We start from the raw sequence: 24,397 nt of genomic DNA, 5'->3' as shown, positions 1-24,397 counted from the left end.
GAAGACAATATCTTACTCTCAGATAAAAATGTATCCCTCACTCTACATTTGAGAAATTAATGTCTCTGTATAAGTTGACTAAGGGAAGGTAAATTACATTACACAGGAGATGTGAACCAGTGGGGATGGAAGAGTTGATCAGACTTCCCCCAGTCAGCAACTCTCTTTACCCTTCACATTGCCTGGGTGTAGTGCTGTCATGCCCACATTGACTGATTTGGATCAGTGGGTCCTGAGAATTTGTCTTGACTTCAGAAGGTTGGGGAAACAGACCGTTCATCACCTTAATGGAAGAGTATTGATTGTGGTGCAGAAGCACGATACCCTTCTGCAATAGTAATTTTCAGAGAAATCACAGATGAAAAGGCATCAGGGGATATCCAGGAAGACGGAGACACCATTGCCTTGATTGTTGTTAGCACCTTGTTATCTGTTGGGATGTGCCTGTGCCTGCACCTTTTTGACTATGAATGTGTCCAAATAGAGAAAATCAAAGCACACAGTACTAAAGGATGCGTTCACCACATCACAAAAAAAAAAAAAGATTTTCCAGTTTTAAAGATATCCATCTCTTTAAAACTGTTTAAAATCATAACACTGGACATATAATCACCTTATAAAGTTCATATAGCTAAGAGCAGCATTATCATTCATTTGGAGTCAGGTGTGTGGTCACCTGTAAATCCAACAACTCCCCTTTTATGTTTTGGACACCAACTCATGAGGAAGTATCCCACTCTTTAGCTGCAAAATGTTTTATTATGTTCACCAACTAGTCGCTAACTTTTTGGTTGATGAGAACCAAGTTGCAGGCTAGAAAACCCAAACAGTGAGCTGAAAGATGCTAAAAATGCTCCTGCAAAGATGAGTTGATAGCTCACCAGCACATGATTGTTAGAATTATGTCCATTTTGGAAAAATTCTAAATATGTCCAATGCCTACATTTAGAGCCAATACGGGAAGTATTGTGCCCTGTAAAAAGCCAGATGGTAATGTTGTGGAGGTTGTGGATGTGCATGTAGCAAGGCCAGCTTTCATGCATTAGAGTGAAGTTTGTGTCCCATTACAAACCTACATTTCTTTTATTGCCTGTAACCATGATTGGAACCTAAACCAAGTGTGTTTTAGTTACCTAACTTAAAACATACTCTCCCCTTAACTAAGCTTTTTAGTAGCCAAGCCCAAACTATAACATAGTGATGAACCTACAGAGAATTATCTCCTGAATCTACAGCTCCCCTCTGCTTTGAAGTTTCAGCTCATTGTTTAGCTGTCCGGCCTACAACTTAACTGTGTTGGTTCATTCTCACAGCTCTAGTGTTCTTCAGGAGTTGGTGGAGACCAGAAACAGAGCTGAAAGAGAGTGCTTTTAATACAGATAAATAAATTACATTAATGTTGTTGAAGGTGTAAACATGGCTTAGTTGCCAAGAGCTGATATTGCAGAAAGCAAGAATTTTTAGAAACGTTGGCATTGGCCATAACATAAAAACAAAACAAATCGTGGGCATTCAACGTAATTCGAGTTTTAGCAGAATCGTCCAATATTGATGTTCTTGTCTGTTGATTAGATTGCAGTTCATCACATGCACTGTATGTACAGTCTATTGTTCGTAACTATGAGCAAACCCTTTCACATTACACAGTCATGTCATCCATTAATATAACAATATTGATTTGTGCAGCTTTAAAGAAAGGCTACTCTCTCCAGTGTTGCCTAGATATTTCATAGAACACACTGTCAATGGTGTCATGCTATTTCTTTGGTAGAAAGTAGTTCCAGTGAAAACTGTTGACAGTGAGGTTGAATTTTTTAAACGTAATTTTTCAATCCTGTGAGCATCACAGATAAAATTCCATTAATCTCATCTCGTCATTGTATTGAGTTGGGAGCAGAAATTTCAGAGACAAAACTAGCTGCGTAATTAAATACCATTATAGGAAATCAGAAAACATGTATTTTTGTTATTTGAATTAACCTAACCTCTTGATCTGTGAGTGTTTGCGCATAACCCACTGTGTTTACTTGCTGGGAATATGCCTTTTCTCCACAGATCAGTGGAATCCCTTTATTCTGTGATCTCGCATGCCAAAATCACTGACAGCTGTCAAGGTGTGAGGGCCAAGGCAAGGGATGATGGACAACAGACTCATCCTGTGTGTGTGTGTGTGTGTGTGTGTGTGTGTGTGTGTGCGCGTGCGCAAGCAAGCGAGCATATGGCCTAATAATATAAATCTATCTAAGCCTCCATCCGGCTGTATTTGACAATCTCCCTCAGTGATTAGTGGAACAAATGTCTGCCTGTCGCATTACAGCTGTTGTTTTGGCGGCCATTTGTAAAGCTTTCATGTCCTGCACGCTTTTCATTGGGAGATCATCTTATTACACGGTGTGTGTGTGTGTGTGTGTGTGTGTGTGTGTGTGTGTGTTTGTTTTAACTTTAAATCACTGTTATCTCCCCAGCATCTGTCTGTGCATGTTATTGATTCTTACCCATGTAGACCACATCACAAAACAAACAAAAACAATTTCCTTACCTGGGATTTTCTTGTTTTTACATTTATATGGTAATTGTGTTCATTCATATTGCACAATAAAGTATGTAAAGGAATTATACTGCCCTGTTGGTACTTTGGTATAGTCTATATCGCTCAATCTCCATCTGTGTGAATGAAGTCGTCAAAGTTTATCTTTGCCTGTCATTTTAGAAATAGTTCAAACCAGTCAATTTTTGTTACAAAGAGATGGACGATTCATTCACAGTTATATTTCTCACAATGACAAGGAGGTTTGTGTCTCTCAATTCTCTCAAGTTTCTTTTACATTCCGTGATTCAAGGAACAAAATCTTGTTTTTCTACTACCTGGACAATAAAGAAACCACACAGCAACAAAGAGACACATCATTTCAATGTTAGAGGTAGTACAATCCTCCATTCTGTAGCAGCTGCATCCAATGTGTTCACTTTTTGATACGGAGCTGTTTTCATTTACAGGGCAAGTTGAGAAAGAGAACATTCCTAATTACATTATCCCTGTGAGAGTAGCTGCAAAGGGTTTTATCCAAACACACACACACACACACACACACACACACACACACACACAGATACAGCCCAGAGAACCTCAGTCTTCTGAGGTTGGCCCCAGAGCAGCACTAATGGAACGGTGACTTGTTCAAGTGCACAGTGTGGTGAGTGGGTGTAAGGGACTGATATTCCTGCAGATCTGGGGATTCAAACTGGCAACCATGACAATATAAGCCCAACTGTCTCTGGCTGTTTAATAGGGTGTTTTTGTTTTTTTATGGCTGGAAAACACAACTTGTTAGCAAAGTTTATGGACCAATTTATGTGCAAATAAACTGTAGATGGGACTTTGCATGCATACAAATAGCCTGTGTGATGTATTCAACATTGGTTGCTTTTCCTGTCAGCTAAAAAGGGAGAGTTAAGAACAGCAGGATGAGAGGAAAGATGGTGAAAGGAGCCCTCTGCCCTAACAGACATTTGAGTGTGATGTTAATTTTCCTGATGTGGGTCGAAAAAGGCTCATGATGGCCTGGAGGGGGTAGGAGGAGATCATTAAAATCCGAGCTCAAACACACATACACACACTGTGCGCTCAGCATCACAAAGACATGTAATTAGACACAAACTAATGTACCTGCTCAGATATCGGATCCTTTGCAGCTATGCTCATGGACACGTGCGCAGGCATTAATTAAGTGATGCTAAATGTGGGTCAGCACGGTTTTAACCACTGTGGTGTGTGATTAGTGTGTGATCAAGTCATCATCAGAGGGGGCACGCACAGAGGCGCGTGCACGTAATTTCTTCGATTCTCAACCACTTGTACCCGAGGGAGTACTTCAGCAGTCACCAGGGGGTAGACTCAACTTATTAAAATAGAAATTACTTTTAGATTAGAAGGAAATATCCACATGTTGAGTCATGTGTTACACCTGAACATAGGGCGAGGAACCGTATTTGGTAACTTCATCGAACACTTAAACTAGCGTCTTCTTGCCTCTCCGTGAGGTCGTATAAACACATTGATTTCTCACAGCCAATCAGCAAAGATCAAGCTACTTCAAAGACAGTCACCCCATGGCATCTGACCAATCAGGAGTTGTCATGTCATCATGAACGTCACTGAAGTTAGAAAGGCGCCGGCCTTTCTAACTTCAGTGACGTTCATGATTATGGAAAGTAAGGAAACACGCTGTTGTTGGCCACTTGCTAGAAGAGAGTGCTAGTTCCGGGATCTAGAAGACTGCTGTTTCTTGCCTGTCCACATTCGATATTAAAGCTACCACTCGGTACAACCTTCGTTGTGGTCCTTATTATTGACCAAGTTACTACACACGCTATTGCCTACGCCAATTGTTATGCTTGTCCGCTCTACTATACGATAGGATGACTAAATAACCGTTCAGTCAATGATTTATTGTTCTGGAATTATTATGCATAGTCTCCCAAAAGTCAGTGAAGTTCCAGGCCGGATTACTAAGCTTCTGGAAGGACCATGATTGCACGAATCCCTCTTTGGAAAGGCCCTGGTGTTAGCTAACATGTTGGGGGAAAAAACACAAAGGCTAGCTTGAAGCGATGTGGAGATATTGGAGATTGCGTGACTTGATTTTTGGATTCATAATTATTTATTTATTATACAAAGACACTGTAATTCCATGATGGCTTAAAAAGCTTCTGGATGGCCTACATGGAGGACCTCATTGAAACGGAGCACGTCTCTGCTTCTAAACAAAATAGTATCTGCACTGTAGCTATTGACCTGGAGATATTAAATATGACATAAGGTGGGCTCAGACAGGTGAAAGCATTGACAGCTAGCTAAAAGACAGACGTATTAGGCATACACCGTTAAAAACGGTGTCTGTTAATGTAGCTGTCGAGCTAACTCTTTTAACTGTTAATCCTTTTTTTAATGCTAGTTATTTTTGTTAGAATTAACGTAGCCTATAAATAGCCTAGTTGAAGTAGCTATATGTGTGGGATAAATAGTTGAAATGGTTAGATAAAAATATTCAGTTAAAATAGATGGCTAAAAGTCATGTATGGATAAATGGTTGAAATGTCCAGCTTCTACAGTAGGCCTAGCCTACCACTCTTGTATGAGGGCAAAGTTGAAAAAACCAGGCATAAAAATATTACAATTGTATTCAACGAAGCATTTCGATGTTACACATGCTGAACAATCAGCAACAGGGCCCCTAAAAGTGTTGTAAAATAGACTGTAACCTCTGCTCATATTCATCCTCTCTGCCACAGCCAGTAATGAACTGTAGCCTCCTGTTTTGCTGGATATTGAAGGGCGACGGTTCAGCTTGAATTCACTTGCCCTTGGTTAGACAGAAATGGTACTTTTTCAACTCAGTCCCTTCGCACTTTTCCACACATCTGTTCTGCCTGCCATTGCCACTGTAAGGACGGGCGTCACTTTATCAGTGGCAGAGCGTGGAGGATCAAATCTTTACGCCCGTAACCTTTCATAATAAAAGACAAGGCCGCTGTCCGTGGTGCTGAAATCCCTCTGCTTCTCTTCCGATATGTTGTTTCATATTAAAGTGTCGCTGTTCATCATGGTTTATTTAGCGGCGGAAATTGCACTTAAAGTTAAGTGCAACCGTCGGTGCCAGGCAGTGATGAGACCAGCTTTGAAAGTAAATGAACGAGAATTAAAAACACCCCCACTACTCTCTCTCTTTCTCTCTAATGCACAGAGAGAGAGAGAGAGAGAGAGAGAGAGAGAGAGAGAGAGAGAGAGGGGGGGGCGAGTCAAGTCAAGCAGGGATAATTAAAGGAGTCGGTCACTATTGGAAGATAACATCCGCGTTGAGGGAAAAGGCAAGGAAAAGGGGAAACGAATCAAAGCCGCATAACAATATCAGAGGAGGGAGATAAGAGTCTAAATCGACCTCCATCAGCGCTGACGTCCAGCTTTGGCAGATGCGAGCAGTTTGCTCCGGCTCTCGGCATTCAATTACAGTGGACGAGCTCAGCCTGTGCGGACTCTAAATCGCTGCCCAGTCAGGAGCGAGTGAAAAAAGCGAGCGGAGGGAGGCAAACAATGCTCTGGCTCATTTCTTTGCAGTGATTTGAAGTGGGGTTCATCTTTTTCTTTTTTTTTTTATTCCAAGTCGCTTGAGCAAGTGTGGAGACTGCTGCCAAGATCAAGTACACGCACGCAGAGAAAACGGTAGGTTGCAGTTGTGTGCTGGCGGATATAGGGTGCGTTTATAGTTACACAGAGGTTCTCAAATGTTGTTTGTCAGGGACCCCAGTTATGTTTAATTTAGGTTCAGGGACTCACATTTGATACAATTTAATCCCAAAAACCACATGAAGGAATATTGTTTTTGTTATGTATTTTGAAGTAGATCGGTCTGCCGTGTCTACTTTGGGAGATTATAGTATGAGAGTGGAACAAAAGATCTGTGTTCTGATGTGTTTTGTATGGATTGTATGTAAGGATTATGTCTTGTTGAAAGAAGTTAAAGTGAAATGAAATATTATTTGACACTGAGGGAGCCCTGAAGGCACCCAAATCCCAAATTGAGTCATCATTGCCCCAGTAGCACATTCCATTATGTTAATATTAATAGTTAATACACTGCCAGTATTGGTCCAAAATTGAGTCTACCCTTAGTAACATGAATGGAGGGGATGAAATATTAGAAACACCCCTCAAGTATAATGCAAAACAATAGAACAACAGAACTACTACGGAACCCAAATTATGGGTCACTGCTGCAGACTAGCACATCCCCTTAATGGTATTATGCTAAGCTGATAGTTAATAGTCTAATACAATCTCATGCAATCCAATACAACAGCCCTGCTATAACATCTAGCTTTGCGTAGCTCATAATGTTCCATTGACATTATCGGAAATGTGTTTCAATTATATGTTTATTACTGAGGTCATAGTCAAAGGTGGTGTTGTACTGGTTTTTAATTTTATATCATCATTTACATACATGAGAGTATAATAACAACATCAATGCAGAAACATAATTGGGCTAATGCCTTAATGAAAGTGGGCTTTGAGGCAGAGCAGTTGCAATGGACAGCATTTGACTCTACAGGTGTACCTAATAAAGTGGACACTGAGTGCATTAGTATACAATTCAACAGCATCACAAACTGTAGCATCAAGTTGAATCTCTAAAACAACAAAAACTCAACATTATAACCATCTGGACTGTTAGATTCATTGCATTGCAGTTGTTTAAGACTGCATTTGTTTTGGCGAGGGGTATCTAATAAACTGGCAACTGATATCTACTTTATATCCTATAATACAAACTAACCACTCATGCTGTTCTGTTGTTGTTCATTGGTCTTGCTGATTCTCTCATAAACACACTATTTAAAATCTGATTAATAAAAAAAAAAAGATTTAATAACAAAATGTGTCACGGCAGGGATGCGTTACTTAAGATTGTCAATAGTTTGTCCCATCATGCCGCAGTACTACAATACTAAAACTGCTGTCTTAATCCCAGAATACAATTTAGAGACTATAGCAATTTCACTGCAGAGCCTGTGTATTCAAATCACATGGGAATATTAAAGTTATATTGTTGTGATGGGAAAAATGAAGCATAATAAGATCACTGCTGATCACAGCACACACCCTGTCGGCATCTGGCAGGAATATTACAGTGACACTAAGGGAGATGCCAGGAAGAGTATATAGTGTGATAACATCACTACAAGCTTATTGTTACATACAATCTGTCCCAGGAAGACGGTTATGTTTTCTAATTCTGACTTCTGAGTGTTTCTTCCTTGATGTCAGAGTTTTAATGCACGTCCCCCTGGTTAATTGCTATTCCACACATGAAGCAGTGTGGAGCCAAACAGGGAGGCCCTAAATAGGACCTCATTTGTTTAACTCAGAGGGTGGGACATCTCTCTTGTGTGGACAGATTCGTACAGACAAGTTGACTTATTACGCCTCTAGAGATCTTTTATTTTTCATTGGCTACTGTCTCCCAGACAATGATGACTGAAATCTCTTTTGGCTGTAATTGCATAGCACCCCCAATCATGGCCTGAGTTAAAAACGATACGGGCGGACGGCAAAGATCAGCCGAAATAAGAAATGCAAGAGAAAAAAGCAGATTACTTTTACATTTTCATTATTTCCCATCTATATGCCAGACTTCACAGATAACACAATATAGGCATGCCAGAGTGTTATTTGACAAACATCTGACATCCATCACTTGCAGTCAGCAGATGCTGTCACTTCCATGGCAACAAAGAAACGGAATTTATGAGGATTCAATGACTCCTTCTGCAGACGCTACTGCACACCCAATATTACTAAAACGCAATATTGCGGGATGATAAGCAATCGTTATTGTAGCATTGCAAAGCATTCATTTCCTTTTTGGATGCACACACAGTCCCATACACTTTTATTGCTGTTGAGTAATACCTCCACTTTCAACTGAACTGCCTCAAAAAGGAGTAATATTTATAATTCAGATTCACCCATCTGGAACATTGGGGGAAGCACAATGAGTCAACATCTTAATAGTAAACAAAATCAAATACAAATTCATTCACGTGAACACTTCAGAATTGGAGATACTATTAAGATGGAAGGGATTGTTCTGCTTCTCAATAGAGGAGGATGTGACTCCCCTCCATCCATCCATCTTCCAACCTGTCTGATCTCATCCATCCATCACAATGTGAAACAAAACTACTGAGCAACATTCAAATGTGATTGGTAGGTGTCTGTGCGTGTCCACTTTTGCTTCCCTCATTACCACACACTCCCACTCCCCCAGTCAGAGACAGAAAAATGGGTGAACGGTAGTGGGGTTGCAAACAGATTGATTAAAAAAATTGAGGAAAAGAAATGTAAAAATCAAACCATTATTCTGCTCTGGCATAATCTACTGCTTCATAAATTCTGCAGCCTGTCAGATGAAGCTGCTGTGAGTGAAATTGCCCTGATTGTTACCATCAACCAACCTTGACAATTAGAATGGACAGTGTGCATGTGTGAGAGACAGAGAGATGACAGAAAACTGACATTTAAAAAGGAGCAATACAAGAAATCATGAGAAAACACAGGAGGAAGTGTCAGACAGGTGAGGTTGATACGGAGAGTCATTGAAATGGGAAAAGCAGGAAAAAGTGATAGTTATATTTCAAAAGGCGACATTTATTAACTTGCTACCAGTGTGTTTACTAAATGCCTGAATTCAATGAATGACATAGACACACATACAGAAACAGACTGTGGTTGATTGGTTTTCTCAAAGATTTCCAAATGTATTACTTTAAAGGAATGGTTTGACATTTTGAGAAAATATGTTTATTTGCCTTTCCAGTGATCTCGCTCTCATATCTTTTTTTTTAAGATTATTTTTGGTCTTTTCCACCTTTAATGGATAGGACAGCTAGGTGAGAAAGCGGAGAGAGGGGGAAGACATGCAGGAAATCATCTCAGGTCAGACTCGAACCCTGGACCACTGCGTCGAGGCATAAGCCTTGAAGTATATATGTGCCTGCTCTACCTACTGAGCCAACCCGGCCACCCGCTCTCATATCTTAAAGGTTAATATGAAGGTAGAGCCAGCAGTTGGTTAGCTTAGCTTAGTATAGCATAGCTACTAGAAACAGTGGCAAACAGCTAGCCTGGCTCTGTCCAAAGGTAACACAATCCTCCTAAGATTCCACTCTGGTTGGTAGGCAACCTCTAGGAGACAAGACTCCATGGAATATGAAATATATATATATATATATATATATATATATATAAAAATATTCCTTACAAGTCTCCAGGCAGTCACTGCGCAGAATCTGGAATATAAACTCCAGTAAAACCACAACTTTTTTTGTACAGATTAAACAAACAAGACAAATGGGTTCATTAATTAGGTTAGAGTTGCTAGTAGGCTGGAGTCAGGCCAGCTGTTTCCCCATTTCCGACCTTTCTGCTAAGCTAACTGGAAACTGGTTGTAGCTGTATTAATGTCGTTAGAAAGGCTTAATAACTTGAACTGTGAACGTCATTCACCATACTCCGGAACACTGCTGGAGCACTGGTCAGTCCAAACGGCATCACTTGGTATTCGAAATGTCCCATAGGTGTATTGAACCCCGTCAACCACTCGTCCCCCTCTCTGATACGGACCAGATGATACGCATTGCGTAATCAAGCTTAGTGAACACAGTAGCACCCTGCAAGGAGTTGAAAGCAGAGTTCATCAAGGGCAGGGGATACTTGTTCTTGACAGCGATATCATTCAAACCCCGATAATCAATACAAGGTCGAAGAGAGCCATCCTTTTTACTCACGAAAAAGAATCCAGCTCCCAGGGGTGATGACGAGGGACGAATGAGACCGGCAGCTAGAGACTCCGTTATGTAGGTCTCCATGGCTTCGCGTTCAGGTCGAGAGATACTGTATAAATGTCCCTTGGGATAGGCAGCTCCAGGGATCAGATTTATAGCACAGTCATATGGTCGGTGGGGAGGAAGTGACAGAGCCCTCTGCTTGCTGAACACTTCACCCAATTCGTGATAGGTTTCAGGAACTAGGGACAAGTCTCGGGGAAGCAGAATCAATGACATGACTGGGAACAGAATGAGAACAGGCAGTTTTAAGGCAGTTAGCATGACATTCAATACTCCAACTAGTTACCTTGCCAGTCACCCAATCGAACGTGGGATTGTGTTCCCTCAGCCAGGGGTAACCAAGAACCAGGGGGGCTCGGGGAAATGGCAGAATGAAGAAGGAGATGAGCTCTGAATGATTACCTGACAGTAGCATTTTAACAGGTTCAGTCCTCATCGTGATACATGCCAGAAGTCTGCCGTTAAGAGTGGTAGCTTCAATGGCTTCCGGTAATTGCTCCTTGGAAAGCCCCAGCTGTTCCACCAAGTCGGCATCCATAAAACAGTCATCAGCACCTGAATCGATTAAAGCGTTAATGTCCAAAATCTGATTATTGTTCATGAGGGTTGCAGGGTCTGACAGGGTTATTGGGAGACTGAAACTGGCTCGCTAAAAGCCAGGCAGTTTAACAGGCGCTGGGGACAAGCAGAGATGTAATGCCCCGGGTTACCACAGTAGAGGCAGCGGTTGGTCTCACGTTTACGTTGGCGCTCCTCCTTAGTTAACCCGTGCCGCCCCACTTGCATGGGTTCAGGACCAGAAGGCAGAAACTCTTCTCATGTGGTGAAGAATGATCAGCTCGTTCTGGTCTATTCCCCGACTTGGATGGTAACAGAGTAGATGATAGGTTGGAAGAACCCCATCGCTTCTCCCTCCTTCTCTCTCGGATTCTGTTACCCACCCGAATAGATAACGCTGTCAAACTGTCCAGGTCACTAGGCTCAGGATCAGAAATCAGTTCATCTTTAAGTTGCTCCGACAACCCCTGATAAAAAGGCGCTTGTAGTGATGCCTCATTCCACCCACTCTCCACAACCAATGTTCTGAATTCAATTACAAACTCTGCTACACTGCGAGCTCCTTGGAGAAGAGAAAACAGACGATTAGCTGCGTCCTTACCTCGGACTGGATGGTCAAACAGCTTCCTCATCTCTGCCGTGAACTCCTGGTAAGAGGACATACAGGTGTCCTGTCGTTCCCATAAGGCTGAAGCCCAATCCAGAGCTCTTCCACGCAGCAGTTCAATTACAAAGGCTATCCTGGCCTTGTCTGTGGCGTAAGAGTTGGGCTGCAGGTCAAAAACTAATCCACACTGCATGAGAAATGAACGACATCTTCCCAAATCCCCCTCGTACTTATCTGGTGTCGGAACCTTGGGCTCACGGAAGGAAACAGCTGAGTAGCGGTAGCTGCCAGAAGCATTAAGAGACTTAAATGTGGAAGCAGGAGAATCAAGGTGACGGAGCAGGCAGTGGAGGTGAGTAGGTGGGAGGGAATGAGCAGATCCAATGTTGTTTCTGAAGCAACAGATGACCAGGCAGAGGTGGAGTGAATATCCCGGGAGAGTAACTGCAGACAGAGGAAACGAAGGTAAGTTCACAACGAGCAAAAATAACAGAACAGCAAAACTAACTATTAGTAAACTGAGGCTGATACGCAGGCACAATATATTGTTCATGGCTAACGATCCGGCAGGGAATGGATGTCAGGTCAGAGCTTAAGAAGTGGAGAGGTGATGATCAGGACCAGGTGTGCAGGTAGCTGATGAGATGCAGGTGTGGGTAGTTGAGAGATCTCCCGCCTTGCTTCGTCGCCAGGCAACCGAACAGGGTGCGTTCAGGAAACTCAGGAAAACAGACTACAGGACAGAATACAGGCAACTCAGGCAGAAAACAGACTCAGACAGCGGGATTCATGACAGTACCCCCCGTCCGACGAACGCCACCGGGCGGACTACCTGGAGCACCAGGATGGAGGCGGTAGAAGTCACGAAGGAGGTCATCAAGGATTTGACGCCGAGGAATCCAACTCCTCTCCTCAGGACCATAACCCTCCCAATCCACGAGATACTGGAAACACCGACCCCGCCGTCTGGAATCCATGATGCGGCGCACCGTGTAGACAGGACCACCTCCGATCATCCGAGGAGGAAGAGGCAACAGAGGACTGAGGAGAACAGGCTTGAAGCAGGATACATGAAAGGCGGGATGTACTCTGAGCATCTTGGGCAATTTGAGTCGAACCACAGCAGGATTAATGACCTTCTCCACCACAAACAGACCAATGAACTTAGGTGCCAGTTTTCTTGACTCTGTCCGCAGAGGAAGATCCCATGTAGCCAACCAGACCTTATCTCCGACGGCATAAGCGGGAGCTGGGATGTGGTCAGTCCAGACAATAAACGGTTGCTCCGCCCCCTCAAACCAGTGTCGCCACTCCTCCAAGGCGAGTTTAACAGCGAGAAGCTCCCAGTTTCCCACATCTTGTCAATGAATGGATTGTGGTCCTGATCTTCTGCAGCCCGTTTCCAAAGGATAAACAAAAATAAATGCAGTCCAATCAGTCAAAAGGGATTTTTCATAGTTGTATCTGTATAAATACATTCCTGTGTAAATCGATATGATTTTTGTGCATAAGACTTAATAGTTGTTTTGAAGTCATACATTTTTTACACAACTTTTGCAACATTGCCTCCGTTTAGTCATGCAGATAAAGAACTAGAGGATTTTAGAGGAAAAAAAGCCCAGAATAACAAAAAAGAAGGTCATGTGGCTAAAAGAGGGTTACAGTCTCTCTTTAGGCTTTGAGCAATGATGATGTGACGTTACAATCACCCTTCTAGTGAAAGCATAAAAGTAAATCTTGTGTGGAAAATGGATATTGATTATGCAGTCATACAGTTGCCATTGTGCTTTTACTTCTCAATTATCAGTCACAAATCAGACTGCAAGAATTCCAACACAAAAAAAGTGTTGAACCTTAAAAGACAATATATGTTCATTATTAATCATTCTACTCATGGTTGGAGTAACCCTGCTGCCTGTCACTGTGTATGAAGTAGAAAGTGTGACTGGTAGCTATAGCCTGTAAAGCATCATATTGCCCCAGACAAAATCAAGTTTCTGGGTTGCTTTGAACCTTTGTGCAGTTTATATCAATAGCCTTTGAGCTTTTCAGCTGGCCAGCTTACATTACCAACAAGTCTCTGTATCGCAGACTGACCTGTCACGGCAGTTTATCATGTGAACTCTTAAAAATCAACAATTTTTCATGTTTGTCTAAGTACAGAGAGATGGAGTGAGGTTTTTAGACCAAATGCTCCACTGTGAGAGTGCTGCTGCTTCTCAAGAAGGTGATTCTTCTTGAGGTAGCCTGACAGTGAGCCATACACACGCACACACGCACACACAAGCGCACACACACACACACACACACACACACACACACACACACACGAAACATGTAATAATTAACTTTTTTTCTCTTCAATACAGACATTCACAAATGCAATCCCAAATCCCACCCCACAACATCTGTTTTCATAGTGAAAATCAATGGCTGCGGAGACCAGCTGGACAGAGCAGTAGTGGCAAAATAAAGAAATCAATGCAGGCTTATTAACAGAGCAGAGCTTCCTTTAGCGCTGACACAAAAATGTGTGTGTGTGTGTGTGTGTGTGTGTGTGTGTGTGTGTGTGTGTGTGTGTGTGTGTGTGTGTGCATGTGTGTGTGTGTGCATGCATATATGGCTGCCAGTTTGTATCTGACTATGTGTAAATTGATGACAGTGGCTGCTGGTTGTAGGCAGGATGTGCAAGTGCATAAGCATGTGTGTGTCTACCAGTCAGAATGTCCCTGAATGTTGGTGGCTAGTGTACAAGTGCTACTTTGTAGGCGTGCTCTGCATGTTTATGAGCGTGTGTATGTGTGTGTGTGTGTGTGTGTGTGTGTGTGTGTGTGTGTGTGTGTGTGTTTGTGTGCAGGGTTGAGACTATCGCTCAAAGTCAGTGTGTTACTCTTGGGTTAGTGCCACAGTGTTCTCCCCGTGCCTTGGCCTCAGTCTATTTGTAGACAAAAGGATGCTCTGAGACAAATGATTTAGCACCTGTCAGTCAGCGCAGAAGGACGAGAGATGAGAAAAGAAAGAGGTCAGAGATGGGGGAAAGGGAAATGATGGAGGCTTTCAGAGAAACCAAGAAGGAAGGAGAGATTAAAAGAGGGGAAAGGAGAAAGGAGAGGAAAAAGTTCAAACAGGAGAAAGAGAGTTGGATGAAAGGAGAATTTACGATTTAGCTCGGGGTCATCACATAGCTCAAGGTCCTGTGAGCAATTTTCCCTTTCCGGGAAATGACAGCTTCTATTTCTGTGGAGTTGTTTGCCTAACACCAGCTCACAGGAACTGTGTCTGGCCTTCGGGCCCGCGAGCAGACCTCATCACAAGAGTAACCATAACAACGGATGAGGCCGACCTGTACCATTGGCAGCACAGGGATGTGAACTTTACTTCTGCCTCTAGCTCTCTGACTGTCTGCTGCACCTCCGAAAATAAGAGAAGATCATAACAGCGCTATGCAGTGAGTCTTCTGTGCTGTTAATGTTTGGCCAGCCAGACTATGATTGTAATTTGTTTGAGATGTGAAAACAAAGCGCAATGTGAAGAAGAACACAATTGTAATTTCAGAAATGCCCAAACAAACAAACTGCTAGTTGCACTGGAGTCCAGTCCAAAATAATGTTTGCGGAGCACAGTGTGTGGATGCATGTTCGGAGGTTGATGCTGATACCGAATGCTGAACAGGCTTGTGTGGCCTGGCAGGGCTTTCCAGCTGCTCTCATTTAACACTCAGATATATGTACACAACATTACGTTCAAATCATCCTATGTACACATCTATGTACACAACAACAGTCAACAGAGATATATTGCTGACCTCGTTTTTTTACGCCAAACAAAGCAGCCCCCTTCATGAAAACGTTGACAGTGCTGAGAGCAGCTTAGCTAACAAGGATCTGATTGTGCAGATTACGCATGGTCCACACAGGATTACTGAGACTGAAATGAACAAATTGACCTCTTACCACTGAAATCCCACATCAGCATGACAAAAGATGAGAGTGAGGGCAAACTCAATCTGAATTGGAGGACTGATGGTGCAGATCCATTTTAGCGACACGAGTGTGGTGTCGAGACGTAATACATCCATGGTTGATGCTCCACACCCCTGACCAGGGACGGACTGGGGCTAAAAAACAGCCCTGGACTTTCTCCCAAATAGGCCCATCGTCCGGCCATTCGCCCCTAGCCGTGCGCGACAGACACTAGCCAGGATGTCCTTATACTATGCCACAATACTGTAGCCTATCAGACAAGTTAACACAGCAAGTAACATCTCAAAACCAATGATGATATTTGAGGTTGTGTTTATTAATGAAGCCTCAGCCTTCAAATAAACACAAAAAATGTACAATGCCATTACATCTGCATTGAAAATAAAATACAAATAATGAAATGTCACTGGCGATAGAAACCCCAAATTACACAAACTTATAATTATAAAACAGTACAGAGTATTACTAACAACACTTTCAGAGATAAAGTAGGCAACTTGCTTTACCTGAACAAAAACAAACTGCACTCTGATGGGAGACAGACAGAAAGTGCAAGCTAGGATTTTTTGGTTAAACTTTTGGTTAAATTTGGTGAATTATTTAGCCCCCTTCCCTGTCTGTTAGCACGTTTAGAGTGGTACCAATACATGCCTGAGGTTTTCACGTTTAATTCAATACCATAGTCTTCATCCTAGCAGCAAAAGTGAGCTCACTACAACCTCTCATATACAACGAAGTGAAATTTCTAACGCATTTAATGGTTAAAATTAACCTAACAGAAATTATTAAACACATTAAGTTTGACAGCACTAAATGGCACGATAATTTTCATAATCATGATGCACACCCATGTTGATAACTGACTATGCAATTCGCTAAGCTAGGGATAAAGGCAGCTTATTATAATGTTTCCTGCTCCTGGCACTTACCAGTACCTCTTGCTGATGTGAAATTAACTCTGCTGTCTGTCCCTCATCATGACCAGGCTGTGGATGCTCAGGCTCAGCTTCCACTTGGTCCTCTACACTCTGGCTAAGTGATGCAGTGCTGCTTTGGTCGTCAAGGACTAGGCCTACAACATTACTGCTGCTGCTCGCAGTTGCACTGGAACCAAAAAGCTCTGTGAGCTTTTTGCATTTTGCCGCATCAGTCGGGAGAGGCTTAGCCCTCTTTTCTTTGAATTTTTCCCATTCACCTTTCTCCTTACGTTTTCTACTAGCTATGGTCTTGTGATAGCCAGACTAGTAGGCCTACTCTTCTTCCTCAGTTTTTTTTTTTTGTTTTTACACGTAGCATATAAGTGGTCGTATTAGCGCCCCCTGCTGTTGGCTGTTAATATCGCTTTATTAGACTTTTTAGTGCCGACGGCCGTCGGTTGGACGCATCGCGTTCAACGGATTCATTTGCATAAAGATGGGCATCGGCCAGCTTTTTTTTCAGCATTTTTTCAAATGCAGCGCCGCCTTCCCGGGATGCTTTGCGTTAAAGTCGCTTGACGTCACCCATAGGAATAAAGTGGAGCGCGGCGCAACAGAAGCATCGCACAACCAGGTGGAGCTGCACTGTTATACTGTAAGACAAGTTGCAGTCAGCAGCATTATTTAAAGAAACCTCTCCCCGAATGTTTTGTATTTGTTGTCGCCTTCTTTCTGATTGCAGACCCTGATAACTCCGTAGGTGAGCCTTGTCTCTACATTTCATCAGCCTTGTCCTAACACCTAATGCGTGGCATGATTGCCGCTCAGTAACACTGCAGTGAGCAGAGAAATACATAAGCTATTTTTTCTACCTGGCAGGGTGCCATTTGGATTGATGTTGGGCTCATATTGTAACAACAAATATACGGCTGTGCATCCTGTTCTGTGTGTATTCTTAGCCGAGGGCAGGCGAGTGTCTTCCTCTTCTGTTACTTTTCAAGCAAGTCAAAGCTTTTTTTTAAAGTCATCTCACTGTGAGAAATAACAAAACCTCAATGACAGACCAAGGCCTTGTTCAAAATTAAATTTTTGTGCTCTCTCTCCCCAACAATAGAAGTGTATAATTTCTCTCCATGCTTGTTTGGAGAGCTCTGGAGAGGAAATGGCATGCTTTTGTTAATAAGTGTCTCTCTGTTTTTGCTGAAAGAAGACAACTGAACAGCTTATGTGGGTCACATTGTATTAAGCTTGCTGGCTATCCGCGTAAATGCGCTCTAAATCAAACATGCAATATTAAAATCCAGTTCATTCATTTGCTTAATAATGCAGCGTGGCTGCACTGAGAATGACTTCTCATTCACTGAAACAGTGATCCTAGTGCTTTTGCACTTAGGCAGTAAATTACTAGTCTGGATTATATCTGACAGAACATTTCAAACACCCTGCAAACTGAATATTTAACAGTCACAGTGGATTTCAGGCACAGGACCCTTTCATCACTTATCTGTAATGAGAGCTGTGTGCACTCTAATTCTAACAATTAATAAACTAAATGATCTGCGAATCATTCCGAGCGAAATGTAAATGCTATCAATTATCTGTCTGGGTGATTCTGCAATCTTAAGTAAACTAGACATTTCAAAGTCAGACAGGCTTAATGGGATACGGAAAGACGGCCGGAGTGCACATGAATGTTTAATAACAATGTGAGACTTTTGATTGGATCAATGAGATGTCTGCTCCTCTACTGGATGAAGATTCTCTAGAACGAGGCAGGCGCCTCAGCTAGCACAATAAATCTACCTACTGTCAGCCTACTGGAGCAGAATGGCACAGTGTGACATTTCAACATGTATTTTATCTCCAAGCCTGCAGTATCTTCATGCGAACTGCTGCAGATGTGCTATTATGAACACTGCTGGGCTACATTATATTGGATGTCCAACGAGAAACTGTGGAGCGGAACAATAAATCCCTTCTGGGCTGTATAGAAATTAAAAAAAAAAAGTGTACAGATCAGTTGCTCAGTGATGGGTTTATATCAAAGGAAGATATTGCTGCAAGGTGCAGCAAGCAGCCAGGGCTGATTTTTTGATCAGATGATTAGAGCTCGTTGCCACTTTCAGTTTGCTCTGAGAAAGTAAATGTGGTTTCTGAGATTATAGGGGTCAAAATGGAGCCTCTGTCTCTTTAATACACATTTGCGTGTTTGTGTTTGTTTTTAAGACAGAGAGAGAGAGAGAGAGAGAGAAATAGTGTGAGTGTGTTTGTGCATGCATTAAAAAGACAAGAGAGAGGTTCTTGAGGCAACCTGCAAATCTTATCACATCTTTAATTAATTGAAGCCCATAATAGAAGCTGCTGCAATTCCACTGAATAGACACAGTTGAAAGGAAAACAGGAGGGGATAAGGAGGTACTTTAATGTTCCCATGCTTTTTTCTTTAATCAATCCTCCCTTGCCATCTCACAACCATCTGCATATACAACATTATCTGCAGCTACTGTCAATCTTTGCTTTGTGGATGAAATACATTACCGTGAAGAATTTTTTTGTTGTAACTGAGTTTAGTGATGTATTCTCGTCTCTTCCTCCGCCCTTCTCTCTCCAGGTTTTGTCTCTGAAGGTCTAACGTAAAACCGCCATGGTCCTCTTGCGGTTCTCCAGACTCGTCCTAATCATTGTGGCCCTCATCCCTCGACCGTCTGTGGGATGCCCCTCCGGCTGTCGCTGCTACAGCCTCACAGTGGAGTGCGGATCTCTTGGGACCAAAGAAATCCCACAGGATGTCCCCTCTGTCACCGAGGTCAGTTGGGAAATCGACAATAAGTTAGGGCATTAGCTGCCAGTGCATTGCAGCTGTCCCCCCTCTCCTGCATCAGTGGTTTTGCATCAGTTGACTCCCTCTCTGATCCATTCTTATTACCCCGAAATGATTGTGCTTAATCAATTTGCTGTGACCCTCTTTGATGTAAGCCTGAGGGAGGGGCTGCGCTGTTGGCTGTGTAATTATTCATTCTTGCTCGGAAAGTGACTCTTGCACACCCTCTGATCATCTGTTGAGAAGATGTTTAACATTACACCGTCTTTTCCTCTTGGGTTCAGGCCCCCTAACATTATTACAGCTCATGAATATTAATGAAAAGCATGTCGCACGTAAATTGATTCATTAACCTTAATCAGCAGGTCGATCTCGTCGATCATACTTCACCTCATGGCCCGTGTTTGCTTCTTTGAAAACATCACCAATGAATGCACATTGGAAATCAAGACAGCCATGCATTGTGGGTTAAACACACACTCTTGTGTAGCTCCAATCACTCAAACATTCTTTGTTTGCTGACAAGGTCTATGTTCTGCAGCATTTGGCAAAATAACTGAACCACGAAGAATGCTGCACAACCCACATTATCAGTCATTATTATCACAATCCTGAACTAGCTCATTCCACATTGTTTGTATTGCCTACATTAACATATATCCAAAGCTCTGCACAGCCCCATGCAGATAGATCTAATGGAGGCCCTGCTAATGCAATCTCTCCTCATGGTTAATACATGTTTCTACTCAGTGAGCATAGCAACAGGCAATGCTCACTCTCTTGTACATAACAGAACACAAATTCAAACATCACATCCCCTCCTCTGTGTCTCTAATGTAATCAATTTATGATCACTCTACTAATTTCATTTACCCTGTATCAGACCATATTCCTGCAGGACAACGCTATAGTGCAGATTCGTCTTCAGGACCTGACTCGCCTTGGCAGCCTCCATTACCTCTACCTTCAGAATAATAGCATCTCAGCTCTGGAGCCCGGGGCGTTTCTCAACCAGGGGCAGCTGCTGGAGCTGGCCCTCAATGGCAACCTCATCCACCTGGTCACCCCAGACATGTTTCGGGGTCTGGAGCACCTCCGGATCCTGTACCTCGCCGGGAACCAGATCACTAGAGTACAGGACTACACTTTCAGGGGACTGCAGGTTGGAGAGCTGAGATAAATAGATGGATGGATGAATGGATGGATGGATGGAAGGACGGTCAGCAATGTTCAATGCTCATTTTGTTTTAAGCGTTCCAAAAACATTAACCCTAATCCTTTTTGGTAAAAGGTCTGCAACTGTAAATCCAATTCATGACAACATGTCTGACTAATTCCTGCCATTACAGTAATACCGTACAGACTGAGTCAGGTCGAATTTCTTTTCATTTCTTTTCCTCCTCCTTTAACATTTTCCTTCCTCTGATGTCTTTTTGCTGTCTGCAGCGTCTGCAGGAACTCCACCTGCAGGAAAACAGCATAGAGCTGCTAGCGGAGCAAGCTCTGTCTGGCTTGTCATCTCTGGCCCTGCTAGACCTCAGCAGAAATCACCTCCGCACCCTGGGAGTCTCGTCCCTCAAACCGCTCGTGAGCCTGCAGGTGCTCCGTGTCACAGGTAGGCAGAGCGGATACAAAATACCACATTGCGTCTCACTGTTACATTATATAATCCTTAAAAAAGATTAAATTTGTCTTCAAAATGTCTTGACAAATGCTTTCATACCACAATATTGAAGAAGTGACACTGCTCGAGAATGGACCGCTATAGCCACGACCTGCAGGCTTATGTCAATGAACATTAAGTGCACTTCAACATGTTTTGCATATCAAAGGGTTTCATCCAACTGTAAAACTAAATCTACATGAGAAAAAAACCCTCAAAGACACAATTTTAAATAATAAATCAAAGGAACACTATCTACAAAAGGGCCCTCCTATCCAGGGCAATTAGTCCTGCAATGTGCACCAGAGGAGCTCAAACTAACTTCAAATTATTACAAGCAAAATAAATGTATTTACCAAACAATATCACCTCAAGGTCAATTTAGCAGCTCTTCTGGAGCTTTCAACCTATCACATGATCTTCAGCAGTTGGAGTTTGCTCAGTTGTCATGGAATTGTAGATCGTCAAATTTCCATTTCTTCTGAGCACTCAAGAATATCTCATCCATGTTGGCTAAAACATTGGGGTTCAAAGTTAATACTTGACCTTATGAACCAATCGCAATCAGCCGATGGAGTTTGCTCAGTTTTCATGGAATTGTAGATTTGTTCTGAACACTTTAAGGGATTCTCTGCCATATTGGCTTAAAAGTTGGGCTTTTAAAGTTCGTTCTTGTTCTTGGAAACAGCAGTTGACAAAACCATACACTTTGGTTTACCTTGTGTTCTTCCATTCCTAACCTCCAGAGAACCCATGGCGCTGTGATTGTGCTCTGGGCTGGCTGAGAACCTGGATCAGTGAAGACGGACAGCGTCTGTTGAGCTCTGCCGAACAGCGTCGGCTGATGTGCTCTGAACCGCCTCGCCTCTCCCACCTCAGCCTGATGGAGGTGGCTCCCAACAGCCTGGTCTGCATCCCCCCTGTGGTTCAGCTCGAGTCCAGCCAACTGACTGTGCGACTAGGGGAGAGCCTCAGAGTCTCCTGCCAGGCTTCGGGATACCCTCAGCCTCAGGTGACCTGGAAGAAAGCCTTGCATGGCAAGGCCCAGTTATCACCTCGAGGCTTGGTTCAAGAGCTGGGACCCAATGGTGAGCTCTTCAGGCCTGGAGTTGGAGGAATGGTGACAGCCCTGCCCAGCAGTGGAGGGATCAAGGTTGGGGGTGTTGGAAGAATCCAGGGACTTGTGCGTGGGACTGAGGAGGGCGGCGAGAGGGACAGCTTTGATCCAGACATGGGCAGTGGCATGCTGTTCCTCAGCAATGTGACTGTAGCGCATGCTGGGCGCTACGAGTGTGAAGCCTGGAACCCTGGTGGTGTTGCCAGAGTTACCTTTCATCTGGCTGTCAACGTGTCTTCTTCATATTCATCCCAGTTCTGGCCTCGTTTGAACATGCACTCCTTTGTTTCCTCTTCATCTAACTCCTTCTATCAACCAGAGGTTCTGGATGTTAACCAGGAGCTGCTCTATGAACAGGACAGCATGGACTTCTATGCTCTTGGCCCTGCTACACAGACCGCCATTGCTGTTGGCATCTCCTTGCTGGCACTCACTGCCATTCTCCTCTTGATTATGATCTACACTCGTCACCAGCAGTACCGCAAAGAAGAAGGCGGCTCCTACTGTACCAGCAAGGAAGAGAGCATCCTCTATGTGAACGACTACTCAGACGGACCCACCACATTTGCGCAGCTGGAGGAGTACCGCGACGACCACGGCCGCGAGATGTATGTACTGAACAGAACCCAGCCTGTCCTGGGCTCCACTTCATCCAGGTGTCCCATGATGAGTGGGTTTGTCCAGCAGAAGGGTATGAAGGAGGCTCTCCTGGACCATGAAATGGTGCAGACACTGACCAGATCAGGGGGAATGGGGCTTCGCAGAAACCCAGCAGATGGAGGCGAGGGACCCTTAACAACAGACCCAGAGGAGCTCTTCCTCAGTCAGAGTCTCCTCTTTGGAACGCAGGTTGCCTACGAGATTCACTGCTAAGGGGTTTGAATTGTGTGCTAATACAAACACAATATGTTGATGGACTTAATTAAAGACATGGAAAGGAAATCACCTTGGTGCAATGATTTTTATTTTGTGGGACTCTAAAATAGGGGAGAGTTAGTTATGGCTGGGGGAAACCTAGATCACAATTGGCCTCTCAGAGATCCTCATCTAATTGATTGCATGACATTAAGCTGGATCAGAGGGATGAACATTAATAAATAGGGAAAGTAACAACTGAACCATACCTGTCTTCTCCAAATCAACCCTTTAAAGATAATTAGTGGCTAACTTTATCTGAAATTGTTTGTTTGAAAGTTCATCTCAATCCTCACAAAAGAGGTTTAGACTGTGCAGCACATAGTGGCAACTAACAAATATGGATTTAACCAGTGAGTCATATTTTGTACTATTCTTTAGGTTTTGTTTTGTGTGTTTTGTCAGTGTTTTGTGTAAATATAATGAAGTTAATTTTCACTGTGAAGTGCAGATGTTTTGTGGACCTGGTTGCAGATCCCATTAGAAGTAGATCTAAACCGTTCCTCTTACTGAAACTACATTGTCATTACCCATATGTGTGTGGGCGTGGGTGGGTGGTTTTGTTTAAAGAGGTCAATTTCGAATGCAACAAAGTCTGTTTGTTTTTTTACATTTCTACCATAGCATTGTATTTCTGATGTTAACGTGTTTTTTCTACTTGTTTGTTGCAAAACTAGAACAAGGAATTAACATTTCTATTGTCTGAAATGGAATCTTTGGTGGAATTAATTCTATTAACATCAGTCTGTAACAACCACTCCAATGTGAATATTGTACATTTTGTCTTCTACATAATAAAATGTATTTAAAAAAATTCAATGCTTCTTTTCTTAAAAAAAAAAAACCTTCAACCCATGACGTGGTCGGTGAAAGATGTTTTTATAGAGACTGTGGCTTACAGTAACTGTGTAGAGGTCAGTCGGTGAGAGATCCATGGTTCCCGTGGACTAAAGTAGGAGAAAGTTATTGGAAATGTGTTTTTAACGCCAGATCTGTGCTTCATACCAAGAGCCTTATTGATTCTCATTCAGAAAAATGTCAATATTCTTTAAAAATTATTGCTATTTCAGTTGATATGGTTGTATTCTAACAACTGTATTAAATGCCACAGTTATTTCACAAGAAACCCAAGAAGAAACACAACTGAAGACAATCAGAGATAAGTGATCCTTCTCCTCTCCACTTTACAAAACGTCTCTCTCGCTCTCTCTCTCGCTCTCTCTCTCGCTCTCTCTCTCGCTCTCTTTCAGCAAATGTTTGTGTGTGTGTGTGTGCCTAATCAAAGTCAAGACAGCTAAAATCACCGTGCACCTGGGTGTTTTTAAATACATTTGGTTTATTTTGTAAAGTATCTAGCTGCACTGTGGGCTTCCTGACCACTCAAGGTCAAATGCCTAACCCCAATCGAG

The 24,397-nt window shown here is 42.8% G+C and overlaps 1 protein-coding gene across 1 annotated transcript; it reads left to right on the top strand.

The window, feature by feature from the left end:
* Window positions 1–5,861: 5,861 nt before the first annotated feature.
* On the top strand, window positions 5,862–23,773 carry lrrc24 (leucine rich repeat containing 24). Its single transcript, XM_078263818.1, has 5 exons — window positions 5,862–6,220; window positions 19,084–19,278; window positions 20,177–20,455; window positions 20,740–20,908; window positions 21,703–23,773. The coding sequence occupies exons 2-5, from the start codon at window positions 19,117–19,119 to the stop codon at window positions 22,944–22,946; spliced, it is 1,854 nt and encodes a 617-aa protein (XP_078119944.1). The 5' UTR covers window positions 5,862–6,220; window positions 19,084–19,116; the 3' UTR covers window positions 22,947–23,773.
* The last annotated feature ends 624 nt before the right edge of the window (window positions 23,774–24,397 follow it).

This window comes from Sander vitreus, chromosome 12, assembly GCF_031162955.1.
Source record: "Sander vitreus isolate 19-12246 chromosome 12, sanVit1, whole genome shotgun sequence".
Taxonomy (NCBI): domain Eukaryota; kingdom Metazoa; phylum Chordata; class Actinopteri; order Perciformes; family Percidae; genus Sander; species Sander vitreus.
This window is presented reverse-complemented; position numbering and strand designations above follow the sequence as displayed.